Source organism: Leptidea sinapis, chromosome 28 (assembly GCF_905404315.1).
Source record: "Leptidea sinapis chromosome 28, ilLepSina1.1, whole genome shotgun sequence".
NCBI lineage: Eukaryota > Metazoa > Arthropoda > Insecta > Lepidoptera > Pieridae > Leptidea > Leptidea sinapis.
This window is the reverse complement of record NC_066292.1, coordinates 11,504,979-11,517,683: the sequence shown is the minus strand read 5'-3', so window position 1 is coordinate 11,517,683 and position 12,705 is coordinate 11,504,979. Positions and strand designations below refer to the sequence as shown.

The window sequence follows — 12,705 nt, the reverse complement described above, 5'->3', positions numbered from 1 at the left end:
TATGTACGTTCAATGGGTTCACCCATCAAGATAATGTCATGTGAAGACTTTAAACTGCTCAGCTGTTTGTTGGTGCCACAAATTATGTATTTTGATTTCACCGGATTAAGACATAGACTGTTTTTCTGGGCCCACAACATAATACTATTAAGGTCATCATTAAGCAACTGGACCGCATTATCTATTTCACTTGGCTTACAAGATATATATATTTGGGTGTCATCAGCATAAAAGTGGTATTTGCAATGTCTGATATAGCTTTTGATGTCTGCTGTGTATAAAATAAATAATATGGGGCCCAAAATAGAACCTTGCGGTACTCCTTCTACAACCGGTAAAGTGTCAGATGTCAAGGAGGAAGAACTGTTGTGGGACAGCTGTACACATTGGTGACGCTCACATAGGTAGCTATTGAACCATTTTAATGCAGCAAAATCAAATCCATAATAATTTAATTTTGATAGCATTATATCGATATTTATTGTTTCAAATGCCCTAGAAAAATCCAAAAGAACAAGAAGAGTACAATGACCACTGTCTTGCAAACTAAGTATGTTGTCAGTGACATCAAGCAATGCGGTCACTGTACTCCGGCATTTCCTAAAACCTGATTGTGTCTCTGGTAACATATAATTTTTCTCCAGGTAACCTGTAACCTGCTCGCATACTACTTTCTCCAGTACCTTTGAGAGACATGGCAAGATACTTATAGGTCTGAGATCCTTAACCTCAGCAGGGTTAGGAACTTTAGACAGAGGCCTCACTACAGCCTGCTTCCAGCAATCAGGATAAACACCAGTTGTTATAGATGTATTTATAATACATTTAATTGTGTCTAAAGAATTAGGTAAAGACAATAAAACCATATCTAAGCTGATACCATCACATCCTACAGCTTTGGATTTCAATGATTTTATAATTCTTATCAAAGAGTCTGTGGATATTGTCTCAAGGTGAAATATAGCATCATTAAATTTATGGTATTCAAAAAAGGTAATGTAAGAAAGCTGTGTGTTAGGAACTGATGGTGTCTTCAAGAAGTGCCTGTTAATCATATTAGGGTCATTAAAGTGCAAAGGGAGTTCTCTTCCAATTTTAGGTAAAATTATTTTTTTTATATTTTTCCATAATTGCTTAGGTTGTTTGAGTTTACTATTTATATTAAATTTAAAATATGCTACTTTTTCATTGTATAGCGCCTTGTTTACTAATGTTTTTAAACTTTTATAATATTCTTTTTTACTGTCAAGTTTTGTTCTGTGATACTCCGCTAGTGCTCTGTCACGCAGTCTCATCATTAATTTAATAGAGTCTGTGACCCAAGGGTGGGATTTCTTTTTAATTCTAGCTGTTCTTATTGGTGCATGTAGATTAAAAAGTGCAAGGATTTGCGAATTAAAATTACCTACCATTTCATTGACATCATGTAGTGTTAATATGTTATCCCAGTTTATAGCCTGTAAGTCAGTGTTAAAGCTGTCTATGTTAATGAATTTAATAGGTCTATATGTAATAAGTATAAGGTTCAGTCTTCTCTTTTTTAATATTTAATTCGCATCCAACCAAACAATGACCATACAATGAAGCAACATGTTCAATAAATATATTTTTTGCTGTGAGATTAGAACTAATAGTGTCTATCAAAGTTTGTGCAGTTTCTGTGAAGTGAGTTGGTGATGTAATCAATTGATTTAAGCCTAGGCACCTTAGAAAAGTAATTAGTTTCTTTGAGTTTGATTGTTCAGGACAAAGAAGATTTATATTAAAATCACCAGTCAAGATTAAATAGTCATGACTGGGTATTGCATTAATTACATCTGTAAGAGCGTCAAAAAATGTGTCTATATCCTGCCATGGGGGTCGATACGCTGTGCCAATTACTAATTTCTTGCCGTTTATAGATAGCTTGAGCCACATATGCTCAACAGCTCTATGAAGTGGACCAATGGATGGTGATAGGGTGCTTGTAACTATACCATTACGAATATAAAATCCAACTCCTCCACCACGTGAACGTATATCTTGAATTCGTGGCTTGTGGCACAGTTTGTATCCCATGATATGTGGGGCTCGGAGTTCTTCCCCTGATCTTAACCATGTCTCATTCACAGCAAGTATATCCAGGTCAAGCATATTGACTTTAGCAACTATGTTATCATGATTTGTGCCTAGAGATCCTGCATTATACAACCCAACTTTAAGAGATTTGTGAATCATTTTTGTTTTTTGTTAATGACATATATAGTAATACAAGCATGCAATGACCCAAACTGAGAGAAAGAAAATTGTCATAAAAGCATATGTGAATGATGTTTACTAATAAAATTATAAAGTTGTGTATATCAATGTTGTATACAATATTATTATTGTTGCATAAATAATATAAAATGATACTATTTAAATAAATTGAATAAAAGGGATTATTGTAAATATTATAATTGTGGTTTCTTGGGATATCAATTAATTTTGCCATAATCTTAATATAATATTTAAAATATAGCCTATGCCTGAAAAATATCACTGAACTAATATGATGAATAATATGAATGAAATAAAAAAGATGTGATTCGATTAGCAACCAATAGTAACAAATATTCTCCTTAATTACACTAAAATAATAAATTAAAATGTAACTTATATCTAGAAGCTTTAAGCATTGTATAAAATTAAAACGATCGTCAAACAGTGGTGTACTTAAAAACCCGCTCAATGTCATCGGTGGTCCGAATAAGGTGCACCTGCTTACCATCATTGTGCCGCGCAAAAATACGACCTCTTTTGGTCCACGAGTATCGCCAGTTTAGACGACGACACTCCTCCCGGACTCTATGAAAGAGCTGACGATTATGGCGCGTCAACCGCTCGTTGACGTATACCCGCTGAGGTGCACCAGCCACCCCGAGATCGGTGCTGGAGAGCGTGCGGCGGACTCGCGCCGCGCGCAGCAGTTCGTCGCGTAGCTGGCGGCGAGTTAGACGTACCACTATGCGCCGCGACCGCTTTGGCTCGTCCACAGCGATCTCGCTACCCATCACGTTGCGACCAACACGTTCAGCGAACACGATATCAGCAGGCGCCAGGGTCACTCCCAGCTTTGAGGCCAGGACGGTGATTGTGTGAACTGTGTTCTCTCCTGCAGGCTCCGGGATGTTACCGATATCTAAGTCGGTCAATAAGACCTCCTGGTCTCTGTCGTTGAGCTCCCCCTTTAACTGCTCTACCGCCTTCTCCAGCTTCACCACCTTCTCCAACGACACGGAACCCTGCTCAACTGCATCAAGTCTACGCTCCACGGAGTCGAGGCGCTCATTTAAACCTAACAGAGTACTCCGGAGTTCAGACATCTCTTTGCGATGTTCGCGAAGCTCTCCCATATAGTCCGCAAGCTCGCGTCGCATATCTCTAATCTCCGAGCTCATGTCAGTAGTAGTGTGTTGTGATGAAGTGCTAGGAGTACTGCTGCATATTCCTCTTATAGGGGTTGTGCTGTTGTCACCCTTCTTGGTCCTCCTTTTACAATCTGGGCAAACCCAGTCTTTTATAATAGTGGCCGTATCCGGTACACCCACGCACCCCTTATGGTAAAGACTGGGGCAGATGGTACAACTAGCGGCTCCTATCGAGGAGAGGAATTTGCCACACGCTCCGCACTTGCTCATGGTCGTTTTGTTGACCGATGATACGTTGGCGCTGTCGTAGCAAACAATATTTGTCGGTACCCACGTTTAAATATAATTGTAACTTACAATCTCACTTATTAATTATGTATTATCACTGTTGCAAAAAGGCGGAAAGAGCTAATAATATTCACACACACGAGTTACACCTTTGCGAACAAAATCGTTTTACAATTTGATCAATATTCCCGAGAAAATAATTATTTAATATTAAATTCTGACGAGCGTAACTACTACCACAACACGATCCGCAGATTATATATATCATTATGTATACTTAGATATACAGAGTGGCTAATACTAAAACGTAAACAGTTTTTGATATGGAATAACCGTTTCGAAAATTATTTATTTTAAAAACTATGCTTTTTCGAATACTCAAGAGTATTTAATACCTTAGTGTAATTTTTATTTCTTCACGTAGCAGTTGTTTATCTCGCATTTTTGCGTTATGGTTTTAGCTGTGAAATTAATTCATTTTTATTGAGCAAAAATTGGTACTAATTAAATTTAAAATTAGTTGCTGCGTCAAAATTAATTATTTAAACATTCCCGGCGAGATATATTGTATGCGTACGGTGGTTCGTTGCCGTGATAGAATTTATTAGGTAAACTTTTTTGCCACTAGGAATAATATTGGTATATTTGTATACCAATAAATGACTACGAGAAGATGATCCAATAAATCCAAAATAATGACAAGCGTCAACTGCGTCAAGCGACAAACTGACGTAAGGTATATATGACCCCGATAACATCAAACTGCGCCGGTCACCCTAAGACTATCTACACAATACTAGAATAATATAAAAACGAGACACTTAAAGAGTCTGATATAGTTTAATACGTGTGCAAATTTTCAAGTTAATCAAAATTCACATTCATCAGTGTGTAAAAGTCACGTTAAAGATAATACAAGCGATGCTAATGTAAAGCATAAAACACGCCCCCACAAAACTTCAATATCATTATCACATATATAATCAAACGGTGAAAATCCAGCTGTATAATATCTCCATTTTGTATTATAATATCTCCATAAATTAATGCTTAAATGTTGCAACATATTAAATCTTTATGTAAATGCAATTAATTGTAATTCAAATGGCATGTTGACTTAAATGGCGATTCAAAGCCGTTAATGCTCTGTTATTTATAGTAATTTCCCATTTATATTATCATATAATCATTACAATTATTTTGTGTTTTAGACAGGCCTTTTAATCGCAGAATAGGTTTATTTATTCCGTCAAACAGTTGGGTGGAGGATTTTTATATTGGTTGGATAATAATTCATCAATATGAAGATGTCTATGATCACAAAATCTTTGTAGGTATATAAAAGGTTTATAGCTACTAATATCAGAAAGTGGTTGATAGATTTATTTGTAAATTAAATATCACAATGGTTCTCTACAAACACAGCTTCAATGTTATCCTCGTAGGTCGTAGATCGATGTAATAAAATGGCGTTACAACTTCGCTACTACGCCTCAATGTATTAATAATATTTTTTGAAGTTTGTTTGATTCTGAAAGTCGAAATAACAACTTCAATACTATGCCTCAACATATTTATAATATTTTTATAACTTTGTTTGATGCTTAAAGTCGAAATTACAACTTCACTACTATGCCTCAACATATTTATAATATTTTTATAACTTTGTTTGATGCTTAAAGTCGAAATTACAACTTCACTACTATGCCTCAACATATTTATAATATTTTTATAACTTTGTTTGATGCTTAAAGTCGAAATTACAACTTCACTGCTACATCTCAATATATTTATAATATTTTTAGAACTTTGTTTGATGCCAAAATACTAAATTACAACTTCGCTACTACGGCTCAATGTATTAATAATATTTTTATAACTTTGTTTGATGCTTAAAGTCGAAATTACAACTTCACTACTATGCCTCAACATATTTATAATATTTTTATAACTTTGTTTGATGCTTAAAGTCGAAATTACAACTTCACTGCTACATCTCAATATATTTATAATATTTTTAGAACTTTGTTTGATGCCAAAATACTAAATTACAACTTCGCTACTACGGCTCAATGTATTAATAATATTTTTTGAAGTTTGTTTGATGCCAAAAGTCGAAATTAAAACTTCGCTACTACATCTCAATATATTTATAATATTTTTAGAACTTTGTTTGATGCCAAAATACTAAATTACAACTTCGCTACTATGCCTCAACATATTTATAATATTTTTATAACTTTGTTTGATGCTTAAAGTCGAAATTACAACTTCACTACTATGCCTCAACAAATTTATAATATTTTTATAACTTTGTTTGATGCTTAAAGTCGAAATCACAACTTCACTACTATGCCTCAACATATTTATAATATTTTTATAACTTTGTTTGATGCTTAAAGTCGAAATTACAACTTCACTACTATGCCTCAACATATTTATAATATTTTTATAACTTTGTTTGATGCTTAAAGTCGAAATTACAACTTCACTGCTACATCTCAATATATTTATAATATTTTTAGAACTTTGTTTGATGCCAAAATACTAAATTACAACTTCGCTACTACGGCTCAATGTATTAATAATATTTTTTGAAGTTTGTTTGATGCCAAAAGTCGAAATTAAAACTTCGCTACTACATCTCAATATATTTATAATATTTTTAGAACTTTGTTTGATGCCAAAATACTAAATTACAACTTCGCTACTATGCCTCAACATATTTATAATATTTTTATAACTTTGTTTGATGCTTAAAGTCGAAATTACAACTTCACTGCTACGCCTCAACATTTTTGTAATATTTTTAGAAGTTTGAAAGATGCTTAGCACATGCTATGTACAGGCTAAAGTCGTAATTACAAATTCGCTACTACGGCTCATCATATTTATAATATTTTTAGAAGTTTGAAAGATGCTTAGCACATGCTATGTACAGGCTAAAGTCGTAATTACAAATTCGCTACTACGGCTCATCATATTTATAATATTTTTAGAAGTTTGTTAGATGCCAAAAGTAAAAATTACTAAGGCTAAAAAAAGTTATGCTAAGTCAGTGACGTTAACTCAGCCCCTTAAATATACACGTATAGTTATTATGGACCCCTGTCTCGTTCCACGACTCTTATAATAAAAATTGTGAAAATCGCGCCTCCAACATGGGACACAATTATACAATTACTTCCAGAGCTTAAACGTTCTCTAATTAACCACCATGACACACAAATACACTTACGGAGATTCTATTCAGTATTTTAGCCGCCAGAGGTTCCCTGCGCTCTTCTGTCGAACTTCAAATGTCTTCTTATATCAAGTACCTAAGTCTCCTTTGACTATTTGACAAGTTTATAAAACAGGTGATTCATAGCGCTGGTGTCCGCTTACTACAGCGAGAATATTATATTTTACCTAAAACCAATGATATATATATATATATCTCTGCTGTAATTTGCCATGCCACCACGTGAATTTGCCCCAAAACATGCATCGCCCTTAGCAAGTAGTTGAGTTTTGATGATTTTACAATAATTTGATAAAAAGATAATTTATAAAATAGATTTTTAAATTGAAATAAAAATAAACAAAAAATCAGCACAGAAATAATCTATTTATAAGTAACCGGTTAATGGTAACAGGAACAGACATAAGCTACTACTCGACTTAGTAAGTCTTTTGTGGGGCGATGTATATGCTTTTACAACAGGATCCCAGAAAATGTTCAAAGCAAAAGTATTACGTTATTCAAAAGAATTGTTAAAAAACGTTTGTGTGGTAAAGGTTACTATAACATAAATGACTTTCTTAATGATACCACAGATTGGGAATGGAGCGACCGCCCTCAGGCTATTAAATAATAAGTTTAATTGTACAATGTTACTTTGTTACTTTGTAAATGTTACTTTAATTGTAAAACATATTTTTGATAAAAAAAAGCACGCTGAGTTTGTTGCGCCCATTCTTCTCAGGCCTGAGGCATTCATTTTGGAATAAGTGGTAGCTTTTTGACTTTCAATAAGTGATTTCACATCCTATTTTGAATAAAAATATTTGAATTTGAATTTGAATGATACGGTAACCATAAAAGAGCATTTAAATTTCATAATAAAATTAAACATTTTTAAACTTTAGAACAACAAAGTAAATACAAAAAAATACATTGTATACAAGGATATCATATCAACAATAGAAATTCAGATGTGAATAGAGAGTTACGGCAAAACATTGATTCCAATATACATACCTACAAAAACAAAACATTATACGCTGCGTCGCAGGACGCCATCCACTGCATTAATTATTCGCAGTGCTATTCGGGATACATATTTGGGGTGAAGTAGCATTAATAGAGCCACCCTAAGATAAGGGCGCTCGGCCTATTTTAATTTTAAATCAGCTCCACACAAATTGCTAAACGCTTGTTAATATTACATTATGCAGCACGGTATGTTCATTTTGGATATTTCTTGTGCTGACATTTTTTGTGGTTTCAGAAGTGGTACGATTTATTGTACAGAATTACAATATACTAGCGTAGTTTATATATCGATTATCGATAATCTATATGACAATGTATAAACGTAGATAAACAAGCGTGCGATACAAAGGATCATCTCTAACGAAGATAAGATAGAGATAGACTAACGGCCGTTTTCAATAACCTATCTATCCTTAGTTTAACTTACTAGAGGTAGACAAATCTATCCTTTTACGCTTACTTACATTTCAATAACCTATCGACAGATAGCATAAGCATTAACGAATAATATAACTATATTATTGGACATAGCTATGGATAGATACGATCTTGTCGTTAAACGGTGATAACAATCTATCCGTAACTAGAGATAAGTTATTGAAATCGGCCGTAAGATAGGAAAGGTAAGCTAATCCATTGTTAATGTAGACGATTCTGATTTTCAAATCATAAACAGTCACTCACGCTTGGCATAACCTTCTTTAGTATTTTGAATATTAAACCACAAGTTAACTCACACGTTGACAAATAAAATTGATCATGCAAAATCAGGCTGTCAGATCGCGTATACGCTAGTATATACTAAATAAAAATAAATCATAGGCTTAGTATATACTAAGCCTATGATTTATTAGAAATTGGTATCGCAAATGAACGGATGCTTAGATTTGAAATACTGCCATTGCTATTTAAACGCTTAAACCTTCTTATATTAATAGCCTGGCCTGCAACACTCCTGTGATTCCTCTGGTGCTGCAGGAGATTGTGAGCGGTGGTGATCACTTAACATTAGGTACTACTCTCGTTAAAAGGCATAAATGGTATTTATTTTCTCAAAATTGTTTCCTTAAGAATTCTTTTTAATGTCATTTATAACATACTAGATACTACTACCGCTTCGGAAACAAATGGCGCTCTGAGAGAGAATATGCGGCGCAATAAACTCTCCCAGCATTTTTTTTGCGCTCTTTTTAGTCAAATAAACAATATTGTATTTTCATTTCTATTGCTATAAAATAATCATAATCTAGTCCCAGGCTGTCCGATCACTTAGGAGTTTGTCCTCTTCATAAAAAAGGACTCTTTACAGAATCACCTTGTCTTCTGTGTATCAAAAATCATATTAATTTATATTTTATAAAGGTAGAATACTTACGCAATAAGTTTCTCTAATCCATAAAAAAATAAATATTATGTTAATGAAAGCTAAGCCCGCATTCGAAGTCGACAAATCCCTAGAGGAATTAAGAGAGAATTTAACCAAATATATTTTATTGTTTTGTCACATGGCGCGAGTAAATGTTGCTAACGAACTTATGTTTACATGAAATACGTTGCGGGTAACAAAAATATTCAGAGGAAATAAAATGTAAAGGAGCTTACCCACAACACGGTCATGCCATGACCGTAATAGAAGCGTATGGGGATAGAAGCACTGGAATACTATACCAAACGCATATCGTACCGACAATTATTGATGTTTTAAATTAATGAGACGATCAATACATTCATATTTAATGCTAAGTGATATGAAATGCCCACGATGTTGTGCTGCTCTGGATTCTTGATAACGAAACAATTTGTTATTTAAAAGTGATAAACCTTACTTCTGGGATTAATTTTACCAGTAGGAGGCTCCTTTGGACCGAATGCCGGCTAGATTATGGGTACCACAAAGGCGCATTTTACTGCCGTGAAGGTCTTATGTCGCAAGGTGCCGAGCGCAGTCGTAGTGCCGCTCAGAACTTCAGATTTTCAATAATCTTGAGCGGCACTGCATTGTAATGGATAGTATCAATTACCATAAGATGAACATCCTGCTAGCTCGTCTCTTATTTTGTTTAAAAAAAATAATAATTACATAAACTTAATTTGTAACCAATAGGTATTTATGAACGATGCGACTCGTTACTCCAATCCGCGATCTCTCAGGTTTCATTCGAGCGCTCTTTACAACTGATAACCAACTTAAAGACCGGCAACACTTCAGTGATTCCTCTGGTGCTGCAAGTAAGTGTAGTGCGGTGATCGTTTGGCGTCTAGGGATGCGTACACATCTATCTACCTTTTTTTATAAAAAAACTAACAAAATTGAGAGCAGAACTCTTATCACACTCGAATCATGAGGTAAGTTTTTTCTACGCTACGGCGTCCTTCAAATCTTTCGTTGCAGATGCGCCGCTGTGGTTCACATGTAATGTATGTTAATATGAAAGCACGTTCTCTATGTCCTTTTATTTCTCATAAATGGCTTTATTGATCCTGATGAAAATTGGTGTCTTGTAAAAATATACTATACGCAAAAAACAAATTGCGAATATTTGAAGTTGGTGATTTTGGAATTTATTTTTTATATTAATCAAAAATAGCGGACCAAGCTAGTTTTTTGTGATTACGCCAAGGTAAACCAACCTATAATAATATTATAAGTACGTATGTGAGTTTGTATGTAACAATTTCACATCTAAGTAACATAAAAACTACTGAACTTTTGGACATTATAATAATATGTTACATTTTATCTTAATAAATCCTTCCTGAGTTCCTGAGGGAGTGGAATACGATTTTAATTCGATTAAATTATCTTTCTATTTAAAGTAAAACGGTGATCGGCGATGTTGTTGTTGTTAAAATGTCTCACCCTCAACTCGAAATACCCGGAGCGTTATCTAGTCGATCTCGGTCTTATTCAATAACCAAACTTAAAGTAGTCTACCCGCCTTAAGAAGTTTTATTTCAAAAAACTCAATTGTCATAGTATGGCACAATGTAATGAGTAGACTCCTTTATATGAGGTACTCAAATAATAGGATATAGAGATGGGGAGTTCTCGTGTGGATAAGAAATCACCCCAGTCCATAACATTGACAAATTACGCGTTCACTGATTTCAATCAATAACACAAAACGACCCCTTGCTTGCATAGTGATTATTTAAATTATTCAATTGTTAAAAGACGTTTATATGGTAAAGGTATAATATTAACTAAAAATCTTAAAGATACCACTGATGTGGACTTGACCACCCCAAAGCAATGTAAATTAAAAATTTTTTTATCAGAATATATTATATAAAAAAATTATGAAGGCCCCAAAGTCGTAAGTCTTAATTATTCGTATGAAGTCGTCTTTAGTTTCTACCTCTAATATAGCTTCTCGTTCATCGTCGGCGATCGAACAAGTGCCTAAGCATTTATACACACACACACACACATACACCCAAAAATTTGGCCTAAAGCCCAAATAATGCGTGATCAATTTCAACGATTTGTCAATCAAAATAGGTTACAGTGAAAAAATTATCGCTTGCCATTTCTATCTTACTACATTAGAGATGTAATTCTCTCTTGCATGCTGTGTTTGTCTTTATGGAGTATATTATAAGTGTATGGGTAAGACCCGAGTAGTCAATGAACAGAGTGACAGGAATAATCGATAAGGCGTATTATGACTATTAGCCTGGAGGAGGAGACGTCTCAGGGTTGGAAGTTGAAAAGTTTATCAAGACCAGTGGGAGGCTCCTTTTCATAGGATAGCGGCTAGATTATGGGTACCACAACGGCGCCTATTTCCGCCGTGAAGCAGTCATGTGTAAGCATTACTGTGTTTCGGTCTGTAGGGCGCCGTAGCTAGATAAATTATTGGGCAAATGAGACTTAATATCTTATGTCTCAAGGTGACGAGCGCAGTTGTAGTGCCGCTCAGAATTTATGGGGTTTTCAAGAATCCTGAGCGGCACTGCATTGTAATGAGCAGGGTGTATCAATTACCATCAGCTGAACCTCCTGATCATCTCATCCCTTATTTTCATAAAAAAACCGTAGTAGCCGCACCCAAAGTCTTAGCAAGAAGGATTACTTCTCACACACCACATCTTGGTGAAGCTGGTTAGTTTACTTACTTTCACTTTTATTAATTGTAAAATTATAAGTATTATCTATATAGCTGACTTAGTTTCTAACGATTGTGAACATTTTTTTTCTTTTGTTAATTTAACTCTTTTGGAGTAGACTAATTGTACAAACCTCAGTGGTTTTTATTGCTTTGAAATATGTAAATGTAAAATTTGTTTTTATTAATAAATAAATAATAAAAAACCTATGCATAAACACTACAGGAACTATAAAAACTCTAAAAAATTTTATATCAACCATTAAACTTGTAAAAATGAATTATAAACCAAAAGCATTTTTTCATCTCTTAATCTCTCAACCGCGGACTGTAATAAATAAATTGTTATGTTTCATAAATCATCATAAATTAAATACAGCTCGAAAACTTTGATCGTTGACGATCATTTAAACAGTGTTGTAAATTGCTGCATGAAAAAATAAAAAAACAAACTCCGTAGACTTAGCAATAGGATCACGTGCCACTATTTCTTACCGGATTGCGAATAGGCAGTCAAGATTATTCTTATTTATTTTACTTGGAAATAAATAAATCCTTTTCATTTATTATAAGAAAAGGAAGACAAATACGACTTTCGTGTCACCTTTTGGAATATACTTATTTATTTGTATTAGTAACCTGTTTCAATTTGATATTAGTT

At 34.0% G+C, this 12,705-nt stretch overlaps 1 protein-coding gene and 1 long non-coding RNA gene across 2 annotated transcripts; one reads left to right on the top strand and one right to left on the bottom strand.

Annotated features, from left to right (window-relative positions):
• Positions 1 to 257: 257 nt before the first annotated feature.
• Positions 258 to 2,346, top strand: LOC126973123 (uncharacterized). The gene is made up of 2 exons (XR_007731262.1): positions 258 to 404; positions 645 to 2,346. It is a non-coding gene; the product is annotated as an uncharacterized LOC126973123 (long non-coding RNA).
• Positions 2,347 to 2,678: 332 nt separating this feature from the next.
• LOC126973072 (uncharacterized) lies at positions 2,679 to 3,659 on the bottom strand. Its single transcript, XM_050820186.1, has one exon. It carries the CDS (start codon positions 3,657 to 3,659, stop codon positions 2,679 to 2,681), a length of 981 nt encoding a protein of 326 aa, XP_050676143.1.
• Positions 3,660 to 12,705: the final 9,046 nt, after the last annotated feature.

Coding starts and splice junctions, on each gene's coding strand:
- LOC126973072 (XM_050820186.1), bottom strand. CDS start 3,659: ATGAGCAAGTGCGGAGCGTGTGGCAAATTCCTCTCCTCGATAGGAGCC.